We start from the raw sequence: 17832 nt of genomic DNA, 5'->3' as shown, positions 1-17832 counted from the left end.
ACTAAACCTTTATTGGCTTTCATAATTAGAAGTATTTTAAGGTGCATTTTTATCTTACTCTCCTTTTCAGATAAATGTTATTTAATTTAAATTGTTCATATATTGTAATATGTTATGAGTACAACAATAGAAAACCTATATTATCTCAACTTTAAAGAATATGCTAATTGCTACATTAAGTAATCTTTTGAGTTTGGGATTGTTTATTAAACTTAACCCCAAATGCAAAGAAAGTAGATTTTCTAGTGTGAAAAGTTTTAAAACACTCAGAAAATGTTAATTTGTTTAGTCCTTGCAGCCCTTCAGTCAAACCAATTCCCTGCTTTTGGCCCTGAGGTACATGAAGTTGAATAGCACTGATTCTAGACCAAGAAAATAAAGATGCACAATTTCTAGTAGCTCGTTAAGCTCCACAAGTCCATAACATTCTGTTTAAGAAACCCTTATTTTTTGGTTGACTCTAGAGGAGCATGCCAACTGTCACTTCTTCTAGGCTCCCACTAACTTGCAACCATTATGCCTGACCCCAATCCGTCTTCAAATCGGTTCTCTAAGTCATTCAGAAAACGGCCTTGTCCTTTCTTAAGTCCTATGTCTGTTGTTTTTGCAATTTCACACAGAACTCGCCAAAAAAAAAAAATTACCCACGCCAGCACATGTCCTCCTCACATGTCTCTACCACTCTTTTTCTTTTCCTTTTTCTTCAATGCCTTCCTTTTCAACCCTACCAAATAACATGACTGCCTTGAAGAACAGACATTAATCTACTAATAAACATTTCCCCATTTTAACAGTAAATCAGTTTCTATTGAGCTGATGCAAATATAAATTGAGAGAAATGATTTATCTATATGTAAAATAAATAATATTTGAACACTGTATTTATAATTTTTTCATAACAAATGTTTAAATAACCTTCTAGTGTGATATATGCATAAATATATATTTTTATATTTAATATCTATATATATATATATAAAATGCACAACCCAGCCACAGGTGATGCACAAACCAGTGTGTTTTTTCGTGCTGGTGCCAAGACCGGATAAATGGGGAGGGTTATGTGAGGAAGGGCAAAATTTTGCCAAATCAATATGCAGACAACAATACAAACTTCCATACCGGATCGGTCGAGCCCTGTTAACAATGACCACCACCAGTACTGTTAGCCAACAGGGTGATGGCGAAATTGAGCCAAAGAAGGAGAAGAAGAGGGGGAGACGGTCCGGAGGCAGGAGGAGAAGAGGAAAGTAAAGAGAGTGGTAGGAACTTTGAATGTTGGCAGTATGACTGGTAAAGGGAGAGATTTAGCAGATATGATGGAGAGAAGGAAAGTTGATATATTGTGCGTGCAAGAGACTAAATGGAAGGGGAGTAATGCCAGGTGGATTGGAGGTGGATTTAAATTGTTCTATCAAGGTGTGGATGGGAGGAGAAATGGGGTTATGGAGTTATTCTGAAGGAACAGTATGTCAAGAGTGTTTTGGAGTGAAAAGAGTGTCAGACAGAGTAATGATTTTGAAGCTGGAAATGTTGTTAGTGAATATGCACCACAAGTTGGGTGTGCAATGGGTGAGAAAGAAGATTTTTGGAGTGAGTTGGATGAAGTGACAAACAGTGTACCCAAGGGACAGAAAGTGGTGATTGGAACGGATTTCAATGGGTATGTTGGTGAAGGGAACAGAGGAGACGAGGAGGTGATGGGTAGGTATGGTGTCAAGAAGAGGAATGAAGAAGGTCAGAGGATAGTGGATTTTGTGAAAAGGATGGACATGGCTGTGGTGAATACATATTTTAAGAAGAGGGAGGAACGGTTATGTACAAGAGTGAAGGAAGATGCACACAGGTAGATTACATCCTATGCCAAAGAGTTGATATGAAGGAGATTGAAGACTGCAAAGTGGTGGCTGGGGAAATTGTAGTTAAGCAGCATAGGATGGTGGTCTGTAGGATGACGTTGGAGATCAAGAAGAGGAAGAGAGCGAGGGCAGAGCCAAGGATCAAATGGTGGAAGTTGAAAAAGGAAGACTGCAAGGTTGAGTTTAGGGAGGAGGTGAGACAGGCACTGGGTGGCAGTGAAGAGTTACCTGACAGCTAGGAAACTACAGCAGATGTAGTAAGGGTGACAGCAGGAAGGGTGCTTGGCGTGACATCTGGAAAGAGGAAGGAGGAAAAGGAAACCTGGTGGTGGAATGAGGAAATACAGGAGAGTATACAGAGGAAGAGGATGGCAAGAAGAAGTGGGACAGTCAGAGAGATGCAGGTAGACAAGAGTACAAGGAGATAAGGCACAAGGTGAAGAGAGAGGTGGCAAAGGCTAAAGAAAAGGCACATGAGGAGTAGTATGAGAGGTTGAACACTAAGGAGGGAGAAAAGGGTCTGTACTGATTAGCTAGACAGAGGGACTGTGCTGGGAAAAATGTGCAGCAGGTTAGGGTATAAAGGATAAAGATGGAAACGTATTCACAAGCGAGGAGAGTGTGTTGAGCAGATGGAAAGAGTACTTTGAGAGGCTGATGAATGAAGAGAATGAGAGAGAGAAGAGGTTGGATGATGTGGAGATAGTGAATCAGGAAGTGCAATGGATTAGCGAGGAGAAAGTAAGGACAGCTATGAAGAGGATGAAAAATGGAAAAGCCGTTGGTCCAGATGACATACCTGTGGAAGCATGGAGGTGTCTAGGAGAGATGGCAGTGGAGTTTTTAACCAGATTGTTTAACTCTTTCAGGGCTGAAGTAGACTTTTGTCAAAATTCAGGAGTAGAGGACGGTAATCGGCTGTAAACTGCAACAAAGCTCACCCTTACGCTTTAGTTTGACTCTCTATGCTAGAAGGAAAGTTACATAGGTTTGTTGATTTAACCTCGATTCCCTACGCATGCATGAGTAGTGAAGAGCACACAACCTCTAAAATAGCATCGACATCTGGCGAGAGACCAAAGAAAATGTGCGAAGCAAAATACTCCATGGACGTTTTACATAATTTCATTGAATAGGATTCTGACTTTTCGAATCTGAGTTTGATGCAAGTGATCTGGAGATGGAGATCAAAAACGATAGTGAGGTACCAGAATCATCTGATTGGTCCTTGGCTGATTGTGGTGCTGAACACTTTTGTGAAGCTGATGCTCCTACTGAAGCATTTCCTGGTAGGACCACCACTTATGATGTGAAGAGGTACAAACCAGATTGCATCACACTGCAACCGCCATCCACCTGCTGTGCGAAGACAGCCAGGCAGCTGGCGCCGTGCATTCCTGCTGACCATCGAGGTGCCCCCAAGCAGCCATTGCTGCCAGAGATGCCGAACATGCGCCAACAGAAGCCACAGCACATAACAATGACATAACAGTGAAAGGGAAGGTCTACAGGACGGTAGTGAGACCAGCTATGTTATATCGGTTGGAGACGGTGGCACTGACCAGAAAGGAGGAGACAGAGCTGGAGGTAGCAGAGTTGAAAGATGCTAACATTTGCATTGGGTGTGATGAGGGTGGATAGGGTTAGAAATGAGTATATTAGAGGGTCAGCTCAAGTTGGATGGTTGGGAGACAAAGTCAGAAAGGCAGATTGCGTTGGTTTGGATATGTGCAGAGGAGAGATGCTAAGGATAGAGCTGCTGGAGAAGAGGAAAAGAGGAAGGCCTAAGCGAATGTTTATGGATGTGGTGAGAGAGGACATGCAGGTGATGGGTATAACAGAACAAGATGCAGAGGACAGAAAGATATGGAAGAAGATAATCCGCTGTGGCAACCCTTAACGGAGCAGCCAAAAGAAGAAGAAGATATACTGTATATATATATATATAAAACAATCTTGATAAGAAAATAAATAACAACTTGGTAAAGTTTGCAAGTGAAATTAATCTGGGTGGAACAGAAGATAATGTACAATCAGCTAAATCATTCCATAGGGCACTTGACAAAATACACATATGTGGTCTCATTAGTGCATTATATAGTCCAAGCATAATGTCCCTCAATTTAAATTCAGCAGATTTTACAATATAAACTGACATTTTATTTGCCTTTTTAATTGCTTCTGCAAACAGCTTAGATGGTGAAAACATTGTGTCAACTTAAACCTCTAAACCCTTTTCAGAGGTTGCTTCCTTTTGGACAGTGACTCCCATTTTGTAATTATAACTGATATTATTGTGGTGTGACAAGGCTGATTTAAGAGACTGTGAGGTGTTAGCTATGAGGAAAGATTGAAAGAGCTAATCAATTTTAGTTTAAGAAAACACATGTTAAGAGGGTACATGAGTGAATTATTTAAAATTAAGAAGAGAATTATTTCAGTGGTTCCCAGCACGGAGACACAGATGGAAACTAGTCAAGAGTACATTTTACCTAAATATAAGAAAGGCTATCTTCACACAGAAAACCACAGACACAAGAAATAAGTTAACATGTACTTTGGTAGACAACAGTGCTTCAGTGAAGTGCTGAAATTGACCTTCATGGATGATAATGTTAAGGATGGGTATAAATACCATAATTTTTTTTCTTTTATCTGATTGGGACGGGATCTAAACATCAGTTTGTTTCATTTCAGAAATTAGCAATAGAATATTCTTTTTATATAAAGTTTGAGATTGGTTGTGCACCAAATGTTGACATGACCAATCAGGTTTCATAATCATCTTAAGCTTTAAAGGATTCCCATCTATCCCTTGAAGAACAGTTATGCTGTTGTTAAATCGTGGTACCTCCTTTTCCACTAGGAAAGTCTGGTTGGAGCACTTAATGCTGATTTTGTTGTCATGATTGCTGCTGTAACATTTGCAGTTTCCTTGGGATGAAAAAAAGATTGTATGTCACTTAATTTTAATGTTGTATTACAACTTATATATTGCATGGTTTTGACCTATGTATTCATTGACCTGTCAGGAAAAGATAAAACACAGTTAATGATAATAAATTGTTTAAACTTTAGGGGTGTAATGATTATGGTTTGTATATGAATATCACAAGTGAAAGTTGGATTAAATATAAGATTGTTAGCATATGCCGAGTCTTTTACAATTCATCAAAAACCAGCAGGAATAAGCAGGAATAAAAAAATATTTGTATGGTTATCAGTTTTTACACTTACATAGCTTCAAAATCACAAAAGACTACTTTGGTATCAGTGTTATTGTCAAATGTGAAACTAAAAATTTAAGTTATTTTTTATAAACAGTTTGGATTTCGTGAACAAATGTTCTGTAATGTGTACAGTATATGCATATGATCATTAAAAATAGTTAGAATTTTATGAACAAATATTCTTTAAGAATGCAGACTCGCCAAAACTAGTGTTCAAAAATTTGGAATCACACAAAAATTTTCATGGTTTTGATAGAAATTCATAACTTTGTTTTTTTAATCGAAGTACCATTAAGTGATTTAAAAATATAGTGAAGATATTACTAATGTTAGAAATGGCTGACTTATGATATATTATTCATATATGACTAAAAAGCCCCATCGTCAACAGCCATTACTCTGCTGTCCTAATGGTAAACTATCTAGGTAATCCTTAATTAACAATGTTTAAATATGAATTGGTTATCAGACAAAGCTTTGTAATTATGTTAACACAACTAAGACATTTCCATAACGTACGTAAAATGTCTTTCCTAGGGTTGCAAAGAACTAGCATGGGCAAAATGAAACACTTGGCTCAAGAAACACATCAGTCTATTGTTGATATGCAAAATAAATGGTATTCCATGCAGCAGAATGCCAAGAAAATTTAGATTTCATACGAAGATCTCCATTACTGTCTTAAGAGAAGAGGGAAAACTGGATCTAAACAGAACAGAAAAATACACAGAAGGCCCAGATGAACAACTACGCAAGAGAATAAGTGCTTCAAAGTTTGCAACTTGAGAAACAGATGTCTTACAAGTGCCCAATAGGTTGCTTCCTTAAGTACATGTTAAAAACCTGTGTCCTCTGCAACAGAGAAAAAATCATCTTAAACTTAGACTCATCCTTCCATAATACTTTTTTCCGGTCATCCACTGTCAAATGTCAGTATAGAAATTTTCACATGCATCCATAAGAAACAAGCCTGAGGTCTACAGTTTTTTGATAACATTGCTATTGTCATAAAAGATCAGCTACTGGAAGGAACAGATGTTTGTGCTGAAATGTAAAGGTTGCACCTCACTATTAAAAAATGACACCTACATTTTATGAGGATTCAGTAAAATTAAAATAAATTCATCCAGCTGTTTATATCCTTTGTTAGCAGTATAGGGACAAATGCTGCAAGTGCCCATCCTCGTAGCATTGTCTGTAATCTTGAATTGGTTAAAAATCATTGAAAGAATTTGTTTTTTCAGAATTTAAAGAGAGAATATTTTTCTTTCTCCACTATTTCATTTCCCTAAAGATGTTAAACAATGAAGTAATATTTATTGTTATTTATAAACACAGTTATATGTATGTTATTAATATATTTCTTAATTGCATATTCTAACAGCAATTACTTGTTCAAAGCAGTGAAGTCTAAAGGACATAGTATCTATCTATCTATCTATCTATCTATCTATCTATCTATCTATCTATCTATCTATCTATCTATCTATCTATCTATCTATCTATCTATCTATCTATCTAATATATAACTGCAGACAGGAATGAGGAACTACTCTCATATGACATCTGCAGGCACTGAAGAAACATTAACAAGTATACAACAAATCATCTATAAACAATACTTAATAAATCTAAGTAAATATTCAAGACCTTGCTATAAAACGATGTGAATAACAACATGAAAAACATGCGCAAGGGAAAATTTGAATTTTATCTACAAAAGTAGATGGACCTCTTTTTAGAATGTGATCTGCAAGAACACCTGGCTACCTTTAAGATAAGTTTCAAAGTTACTCTGAAGTTAATTAAAAAACATTTTTTTAAATTAGCACTGAATTTTAATGGCATTTCAAATTAAATCCTATTTCTGAAATTAAGCTGTTATAATGTTTGCTTGAAGGAACCAGAAACAATTCTTTTCAGTGAAGGTATATTAATTACATTCAGTTTAAGACATGCAACTGCGTTAAATCAAGCATGTTTTCCAACATTTTAGTTAGTTGAGTTTGAAGCAGTGTTCCAAAAGTTTTAATTTTAGAAATTAAGAGTAAAAATTATGGTTCTGTTATTAAATAATACACAATGTGTGTGGGCTGACACATTCTAGTAGTATTTGATTAGATTAGATCTTGTATTTTCACATACTGTATACTAGATGGGGCAGTGAAGTATGTACAGGCAATAAGACATTAACAGCTGCATAAAAAATATATAAAGACAATAAATAAGAGTAGCAGAAGAATGTTCTAATGTACATAGTGCAAAACAAACAGACATATAGATTGTATTAAACCATAATAATTAACACTACTGTTCTGCCATACAGGGCCCTCAAACTGTGGTATCACTAACTTGCCAGTGTTGGCGACATCTCATTTTTTTGACATGGCATAATCATGTTAAAGCTATTGGTGAGCATGTTTGTTACCTAAGAAACTTTCCCAAGTCTTTCCTAATTTGTTTTTCTTATCAATGTCCTGCAATGGCACATAGCATTGCTGACATTTTCATTTTGATTTGTGGACCAAATGTTGAACATTATTTGGATATGAGGTACAGAAAAAATATACTGAGGTGCTGGTTCACCAAGGGAATCTGTACAGGCCAAAATATACTTTTCTGTTCTCTTTTCTCTACTCTTAGGTTAATATATTTCATATAACAGTGATGCAGTGGCAGTGCTAATATCTTGCATGAAGGAGACCAGGGTTTAAGTCCTAGGTGCTCACAGTGTGGAGTTTTCCTGTTCTACTCATGCCCACATGTGTTTACTTCCACAGTCCAAACACATGCAGGTTAGGTGGATTGGTCCTATATGTGTGCACTGCGGGATGGGCTATTGTCCTGTCCAGTTTAGTAATTATCCCTACTTGGTGGGATAGGCTCCAGCATCCTTACAAATCTACTCTTGATAAGTGTGTTTAGAAAATGGATGGATGGATTTATGTATATGTTTATGTTTGTATTGTTAATGTACCTTGTGCATGTATTTCTGCTTTATTGAGTGTTGTTTTATGTTTTAAATATGTTGTATTTGTAAATGTGTTTCAGATCTGTTAATGGAAATGTTTTTAAATGCATTTGACAATAAAGGCAGGGGTGGATCAAAAGTAATTAAATAATTATCAGAAATAATTAAATTAATATAAAATAAATGGCATTTTGAATTTAAACACCATGGTTAATAATGAAATCAAGAGCATGATTAAGAAAGTGAGTAGGACATTTCACCCTTTTGAAATAACCCACAAAACCCTTTCATGGTAAAAACTCTTAGCTCTTTAGTGCTCCCTGTTCCTTGTCAATGACCAGTTTTCATCTAATTTCTGATTTTTTGACTAGGAATAGAACTGTGCACACAGATTGTCAGTTATATTACGAGCTACATTTTATCACTCATTCTTGAATTGTTTAGGTGTCTCAAGCTTTTAGCATTCAGACCTTTAACTCAAATTTGACCTTAGTTATCATTAAGTCTTTTTTAACAGTCTAATTCCTAATGTACTTTGCCACTCAAAAACAACATTTTTGTATGACTAATTTAGTTTCCAAAATCAGTCCAAGAAAAATCAACACTACTGAGAGTAGTCTGGCACCATGTGAAAATTAAAAATACCATATGGCACTGTATTCCACAGCAACCAGCTTAATAGCAAATAAAGAAAGTCATTTAGATTATTAGCTTAAATGTTTTCTTGCTTTTAAAAAGCTTAGTAACACTTCAGAAATATAATTGCATCCTTTGCTGTTACATAATTTAACATTCAGTATAGTTTTTTTGTCTGTAACAGCTTAAAAAAGTGTTTTAACATATAGGTTTTTAGTCTCTTAAGATGTCTGCATGCGCTCTATGTACAGGCTTGTTTTTACAACAGTTTTACACACATAAACAAACACATGACAGATAAAATGCTATAATTGAAAAATAATTACTCATCCATCCTTTTTCTGGCATTTTATTTCAGGATCACAGAGAGCCAGGGTCTATCATAGTAATAGCCACAAGGCAAGATCGAATCCCAGTAGGGGTGCAAATGCAATGCTGAACACACTCACACTCATACACACTGGGGCAATTTAGTGTTGCCATCTTAAATGACTTTAAACTAGTTTCATCTTGTATAGGCATAGCAAGCCAATTACACAGCAAAGACTTAAATTCTCAGGATTTAAGTGAAGTTTCTTGCTTTTTTCCCCCTCTCCTTTTCCAATTTATTTCATTATTTTATTCTTTTCCTTTCACTTATTTTGTTTATATTTTGACGCTTCAGATACTGCACATTTTTTCACGCATCTGTCTATTTCTCAGGTCATGGGAACAAGTTTTTAACAAGTGTTATAAATAGAGTTTCATTTTAATTTTTCAAGGTTATTTCTAAGGTATAGAAATCATCTAAGTGTTGTTTCTTTTGGGTTATATGCAGGGAATGATTACATTCTGTTGTCATTTTCTCAAATTGGATTTCATTTAATGTCTTTTTGGACTCTTTGTGGGTCCTGGTTGCTAGTGATGAGGTCTCTAGGGTCACAACATCAAGGGTCAATTGATGAAGGGTTGCTTATTCTAAAATATTATTGATTAGGTCCTGCCAGGATTTAAAAAAAAAGAGACAGATCTGTTAAGATCTGTTAAGAGAATTAGATTTTTTCTGATTTCAAATAGTATATAACATCAGTTACCCACTGACTTAAATGAGGAGAGTTAGGATTCTTCCAGCTGAGCAAGACAAGTCTACATGCTAATAGTGAAGTAAAAGTAATTACAGTTTGTTTGTCCTTCTCCACTTTAAGCCCATCTGGATGTACACTAAACACAGCTTTTAATGGATTAGGAGAGATTGTGACACCAAGGCTGTCTGATAGGCATTTAAACATTTTCATCCAGAATGATGTTAATTTGGTGCACGCCCAAAACATATGGCCCAGTGAAGCTGGGCCTCTATTGTAATGTTCACAGGCTGGATCTTGTCCTGAAAACATCTTGGAATATTTCAAATGAGACAGATGTGCTTAATAAAAGATTTTAACTTGAATAATTGAATGTTTTGCACATATCGAGCTAGAGTGAATTCTGTGCGTGGCTGCCTTCCACTCCGTTTCTGAGATGTTGAGTAAGAGATCTTTTTCCCACTGTACTCTGGGATTTTTAAAAGGAAGAGACTTTAAAATTTTTGTATATATTATACTATTACTAGTATAATACTATACTATTATACTATACTATAGTACTATTATACTATTACTAGTATAATACTATACTATTATATTATAGAAATACTGTCTGAATCCCCAAGACTGATCAATATCTCTACTGGAATAGAAATAGGTGGGAGGTGAGGAAAACAGGGAAGATATTGTTTAGCAAAGTTTCTAATTTGGAGATAGTGGAAAAATTGTGTTGATGGGAGACTAAATTTGGAGTATAATTGTTCACAGGATGCAAAGACATTATTTATATACAAATCTCTAAATGATTTAATCCCTTATGTTTTCCAAACATTAAAAACTGTGTAAGTTCAAGAGGGTGGAAAAATGTGGTTATTATGTAGAGGTGCCACAGATAACATATTTTCTAACTTGAAGTGCTTCCTACATTGGTTCCATATTCTGAGTGAATGAAGGACAATTGGTTGTTAGTATATTGATGATACCTTGTATTTACTGGTGTACAAAACAAGGAATATAAAGAAGTGCTGCAGGATTTCATTTCTATTGCAGACCAAGCTGGTGTGTGTTCAGCTATTAGTGTCAATGTCCAGGTTTTTATAGCTTGCATGTTTACCATGCTGCCTTCTGATTTAAGTCATTGTAGGGTCGCCTTTTGAATGAGTGAATTTATCAAATTCCAAATAAATGAGATTATGATTGAATCTAATTTCTTAAAAAATGATTTGTTAACGTATATGGGGATGTTTTGAAATTGGAGCAGAAGCTTAGGGAGGATATTCTTCTTCACAATGTTAATTCTTCCTGCTAAAGTAAGATGGAGGGTAAGACCATCTATGCATGTCTTGTTCAATTTTATCCATGCAAACAGCAAAATATTGTTGAAAACAAGCTTTATATTTTCTTGTGATGTTGACCCCTAGATATTTAAACTGATCTGCAATGATAAAAGGGAAGGTGTCCAATCTACTGTAATGTTGTTTACTAGAGAAGTCACAGGAAAGAGCACATTTTAAAAGGTTTTAAAAATGCGTTGTTCTGGTTTTTTTGGTTGTCAGGCCATTGAATTCTGATTGCAAAGCCTATCTTTTCCTAAAAAGTGCCTCATTTGAAGAACTGGCATGCTCTTGATCTATTCTGACAATTTCAATGATTAACTCTGATGCCTTCTTGGTTTCCGATTTATTTTTGTGGGAAAGATGTGAGATAATCTGTCTCTTAAAAAAGCCTTCAGAGTTTTCCCGAGTATTCCTGCAGAAACATCAGAGGATGCATTTGTCTGTAAAAAAAAATCAGTTTGCTTGGATATAAATTCTGTATAGTTCTTGTCAGCTAATGACAGGGGGTTAAGACACTAGCTGCGAGATGAGTATGTGGGGCATAGTGATGTGAGCTCCATGATCAGAGGGGCATAGTCGGCTATCTGTTCAAGGTCAGTCTCTGCCAGGCCGTATCTTGAACTTGAAGCTAAGGCCTGTTTAGACTTATGATCCATAGACTTATGAGCCATTCTCCTGCCAGTCATGCTAATTTATCCTTGCATATACTGTAACAAAGCCCCTCGGGTGGATAAAATACAGGATACCTCAGTTTTTCTTAAAAAAAAGAAGGAAAAATAACACAGCTGCTAGCAGGGTTCCACCTCAGATGTCCATTTCTCGAAACAGATGAGATGAAAATGACAAGCTCTGCTTTTTGAATTAGATTTTTGTTTTGTGATTTGGCTGACATTGCTCTTGTTTGCTCTTCTGATCATGACCTTTGTTTTGCTCTTGACTCAATTCTTTCGTCTTGACCCACACTCTTAATTTTCCAACTGTCTTCATTGCAGCCAGTACAATAAGAAGATAAAATTACACAGTGTACTGTAAAATGTTTGTTGCAAGAAAAACTGCTAGATTGAGGGGAAAGTATTGAGAAACAAAACCAGACAATTTTTGTTGCCAAAAAACAGGTATCAACATCACAAAGATTTTTTTTTCTGGAATAAGATGCAATTTGGGAACCCTATATCTTGGGAGAATGATTCAAATTAAAAGATTAGAAAGTTGTAGTTTTTTAATTGAAATAATAAAAAAAAGTTTTTGGTTTTGGTCTTGGCATGTTAATTACTTTGAGTTTGGTTTTTGTGTTTAAATGAATTGCTTTTATTGCTTTTGGACTTGGTTTAATTTCAAAAAACATTCTGCTTATTAATGCAAATATTTCTTCCATTTTAAGAGACCCTTAAATTAAAGACACTTCATCTTTTCAAAAAACGATTTTGTGGGGAAAAAATGCTGGTATATACAAGAATCCAGGGGGAGATCAACTATGAAACTAATGAATTTTATTTTCTGGGCCCCTAATCCTGGAGGAGCCACAGAAGTGACTTTAGTCCAAACTGCTTAAAAATATTTGGTGTCTCTTGTATGATTAGATTTTTTTTTAATAATATTAATTATTTAGTGTAATTCAATACAAAATTAAATCTAAAATAAAAAGTAAAAGGTTATTAAAGTATCAAAAAAATAAAATTTGTTTTGATCTGTCATTGAACAACCCTACTAAAGAAGATAACAGTGGTTATCCAGACCTTATCGTTGGCTGTGAAGGGGCCTCCGTAACCAAATGTAGGTCCACTACTGCAAGAATTACAAATAAATACACTGATATACCAATATCATTTTTTTCTTTTGTGGAATCTATTTTTGTTGACAAATCTATGAATGTCAATTTGGTTTCTTCTTCACCTTCAAAAGCCCATGCACCGAAATACTTTCCATTTCACAAACTGCACAAGCTTATTTCTTGTATTTGTTTAGCTGCAGAAGGTCTCATGAAGCATGACAATAAAATCCCTCAAATTTTAGACTCACCCAATAATTAAGTTTGAAAATGTATGTAAAAAAAGCGGGTCTTAAATTGGAAGCTATACGTTATATAGTTTGTCTAGATTATCGATTGACAATCTAGTAAACAATATTTTTCTGGTCTACTCAATGATATCACAAATATCTAATTATTATCATTGGAAGTGTAAACCTTTGCTAGTACCACTTGAGTCCCTTTTTTAATCTTTAAAATGCAGAAGTTTTCTGGTGCAAATGTATGGTGTGAATTATAAAGTTGACAAAAATATGTGTTCTTACCTCCTTTGGGGAAAGTATCGAAACATAGTCTTCATAGATTGTCCTTGCTTTCTCCTCTACCACTTTTGAATTCTGTTCATTCTTCAAGTCCTCACAGGCAAGCCAGAAAAGCAAATTCTCTTCACTATATTCTGAGCGGAGAAATTCTCTAAATACATTTCTTCCTGTTGAAGTACTCATCATTTTTTCAAAGTTTTGGCCCCATGATATAACTTCTTGTAGAGTTATTTGTAAACTTAAAAAAGCAAAATAAAAAAATAAATTATGAAAATAAAAGATGAATACTTTCCACATTTTTCAAGCAAAGCATGCAAAATGTCACATTTGTTTTTTCTATTACTGTTCTGCAATTGTGATTAAGGAAAGGAAAAGTTAAAGTAGGTTAAAGATTAAAATAGCAAATTGTATGATTTTGGTAAGGTTGAAAAAAATGTTAATCTAACTTTCTATGCTCTAATCTGTTGAGTGCCATTAATTACTGTAACAAATAAACGGAATAAGGGTAAACCTCATAATTAGTGCTACTTATTATGAAATATAAATTCTCTGCAAAGTTAATTCATAGAGAAAGAAAGGGTAAACATGTAAAATACACCTTGGCATAAACTAACAAAATTTCTAAACAGATATTTATGTGGCTCTTGATCTGTATGCTCCTTGTATTTGCTATATACATTGTACTATTGAGTTAAAAAAAAAAATCAATTATCTGAGTTAAAAAAAAATCAGTTATTTTTGTTTGCAATGCTCTAACAGGATTTTTCAAACAACAGTGATGTTTAACAGTCTTAATGAGAAGTTTAAAAAAATTATTTAAATAGCTTATGTACAATTTAATAAGTGTGGAAAGTGAATAGCCATTTTTAAAACTATCACATTTTTGGCTGTAATTCAAAACATTTTAAATAAGATACATAATACATACATAATAGTACATAATAGTACAATAGTACATAATAGTATAATAGTACATAATAATTTTGTACATGTAATTTTTATGCATTGTAACATACAATCTATGATAACAAAATGATAAAATCTAAGTTTTCCACATTGTATATGAAGGGGGTGCTAATAAGCCAACCCCCAAACTCAGAAAGACCAAGGAGGTAAAAATTTTAAAATGAGCTTATTATTAACGAAGATAAATTCCAAGGATTTTTTGTTTAAATAGTAGAAGAAAAAAAAAACCATTTTGACAGATCTACATTAATTTAGCACACAACAGTTTGGCATTAGACATTTATTCCCCTTATAGAACTGTTCTGGTTCAATCAGAGTGTGGTAAACATTGCAAAATAACACTGTTGTGTCTACAGGTTACTGTGAGATGCTTACATTTTAGTTTGCAAATGTGAATAGGGTTGTTGTCATGTTCAATGTTAAATTTCCTTTCCAGTTTATTTCACCTTTCTTGTAAATGATCAGTTTTTCCAAAAACATCTGTCTTTTTTGGCTTGACAAATGACCTTTTCCCTGCTGGAATGAAACAAACTGTCAAAAGTAATAACTGTATGTCTATGAAAATAATTTGCATATATCCTAATAAGAAACTGTGGATCACTGCTGACATCAGGAATTTGCTGCATGCACACAGCAATGTATTTAAAGAAGCTGATATGGAAACATATAAGAAATGCAGATACAAACTCAGACAATCAATCTATGTGGTGTTACACATGTATGACTAGGGACCACCTTGAGGACTCTGGTCAGGTGAACAACAGGACAAGAGTGGGTACAACCGCTAACAATCTCTTCTCTTTTTTCCACAAAGCAGTGAAATTTCCAGCTGAGAAATGCACAGTCTCCCCAGGCCAGGAGTTATTTATTTTGTTGCTACACCAGAAGTGGGTGATCATTTGGATCCATGTTCAGAGTAGAGATGGAGCTCCTTGATACAAACAAGCCCTCCAGGCAGCCCAGCCTGCAGTTGCCATTGGCATGTTTTTTACTACCGCTCTAGAATTATTACTTTACCAATTAAACGGGACACACCAAGCTGAAGACCCAACCTCCTGTGGTTGTCCCAAGTTAATACCAGTCACAATGACTAAACATTAATGTAGGTGTAAACTACAGACTAAGTAAAGCAGCTGAAATACAAATTATGTAGGAAATATAAATGTTCATGGACTACAAAGTAAGCCTATCCCAATCCAATCTAATTTTTCATTTGACTATGAATTTAAAGCCTTCTATACCCGCTTTGATCACAATAACAAACAACCAGCAATTCTACTGCCTGCAGCACCACATGATACATACTTTTTCTATATATAACTTAAGGAGAACTTTTCTACATGTTATTATCCATATAGTATATTATCCAGAAGGAATCTGAGGGCATGTTTTAAAAAACTTAAAGAGATCAATTAGCTGAAGCCTTCTGGTGTTTTTTATATACTGAAGAAAAAAAATGGTCCTCACCTCACAACCAGTATTCAGTGGATACCATTTTCCTTACACTCCATACCATCTTGTCATATCTGAGTAATATAAACCATCATGGCACAGGCCAGTTTGACCACCAAACCCCTCAGTTTATAACTTTGTGCCACCTTATTTAACAGACCTCAGCATGTGTGGACTGGCAACATGATATCTTCCATGTTGACTGTCAAAGATAGGTACTCCGCAGGGCAGTGTTCCAAGTCCTCTTTTGAACTCCTATGACTGTGAGGCTAGACACAGCTCTTACTCCATCCTGCTAGCATAATAGGCCTGACCACCAATAATGACAATACAGCTTACACAGAAAAGGTTTATCTGCTGGCAAAGTAGTGTTAGGATAACAATCTCAGCCTTAATGTCAGAAAAACCAAGGAACGTGTAATAGCAGAAGTGCAGACCACATCTTTTTGGCATCAGAAGGGATGCTGTTGAGAGGATGATTTTCTTAAAGTGACCATTATTCATTATTGAGCACAACCCATTTTGGGATATTGCTAAAATATAATCACCAATCCTTGTACTTTCTCATATTTCTGTGCAAAGATCAGATTTCTCCCTTTGCTCTCACTAATGTATACAGGTTCCCAGTAAAGTCTATCCTTACTGGTAACATAACATCAAGGCATGGCACCTGCCCAACTCAAGATCATAAAGCCCTGCAGATGGTAGTGAAAACAACACAATTACTAGCATCCAAATGCCTTTGGTTCAGGACATACACACCACTCACTGTTTTAGAAATGCATACAGCATTAGGCTTCATATGATGCGCTATCTAGGACATAAATCAATTTAATTGTGCATACACTTCATTGAAATGCTTATGCTGTATACTGTACTTTTATGACTGTACCATGAGATATGTGCCTTACAAACCTCAAGATTTTGTCTTAATTGTTGATGCTACCCATCGTTGGAACACATTTGCTCCTTTATAAGTTGGTTCATATGTGGTAGATGACCCTGTGACCTATCCAAAAGCAATGATACCAGTTAATTTTGAAATTCATGAGTGAGGAAACACTGATTCTAAGTCAAAACTAATATAATATAACCACATGAAACCTTGCATTGCAGGCTCCTATCAGGTTCACCCACGGCATGATCCAGCAGTGCTCACACCACCAACATCTTTGCTACTCACCCACATTTGTTGAACGCTCCCCATTCTCCACTGTGGGCATTGGGCACCCAGATGTTACAGCCAGCAGTTTTACACCCTGCTGGGTCTATTCCAGTAGTCCCATGAACACTATCATACATGCAAGGGCATCTCATAACTCTTGACAATCCTTTACTTAGAGCAGGGGTAACCAGGGTACTGGAGAGCAACAGTAGCTGCAGATTTTCATGCTAACCTTTTTCTTAATTATTGACCTATTTTTGCTGCTAATTAACTAATTTTAATTAATTTTAATTGACACACTTCAAGTCGTATCCTTAGCTCTTCTAATGGTGGTCTGCTTATAATTCCAAGAAGCTAGCTTGAAAAAAGTGGTGAGATGCCATTTTGCTGTTATGCACCTTTTACGTGGGTCAGAGGTAGGAATTTAACTGGTACTTAAATGGCATTGTTTTTTGACTTTTTTTTTTTTTTTGCAAAGTGAAGCTCATAAGTTTCACTGCAAACTCAATTTGGCTTGACACACTATGAGGCTAAAAGTAGCTTCCCTGCTTTTGCAGCGTATATTGTATAAAGCAGCATACATTTATGTTGCATGCTATGTATACTTTTTTTGTATGTGTCTTTGTTGGTATTGCATTATTGTCCCCTTCTCTGAGAAGACAAATACTAATTTTATTGTACTATATATATTATTTACTATATACACCTGACAATAACCCTGAATGTGCCTTCACAGTAAGGACTAATGGTGGATGTTGTGTTACATGGGATTGTTGCTAAATGTAAGACCTGCACATGACCCGAAAAGTCACATATTTTCTTTAGACCACATACAGTACATATTTCCAGTAGAATATTTACAGTGT

General features: G+C 35.4%; 1 protein-coding gene across 1 annotated transcript in view; it reads right to left on the bottom strand.

The window, feature by feature from the left end:
- Positions 1-17832, bottom strand: part of rgs17 (regulator of G protein signaling 17) — a 185752-nt gene that overhangs the window by 32290 nt on the left and 135630 nt on the right. Inside the window, exon 5 of the mRNA XM_039748243.1 lies at positions 13387-13621. Within this exon, the coding sequence (XP_039604177.1) occupies positions 13387-13621 (235 nt within the window). The remainder of the gene's footprint in view (positions 1-13386; positions 13622-17832) is intronic.

This window comes from Polypterus senegalus, chromosome 3, assembly GCF_016835505.1.
Source record: "Polypterus senegalus isolate Bchr_013 chromosome 3, ASM1683550v1, whole genome shotgun sequence".
Taxonomy (NCBI): Eukaryota; Metazoa; Chordata; class Cladistia; order Polypteriformes; family Polypteridae; genus Polypterus; species Polypterus senegalus.
The sequence above is the reverse complement of the archived record's forward strand: the minus strand, read 5'-3'. Positions and strand labels throughout refer to the sequence as shown.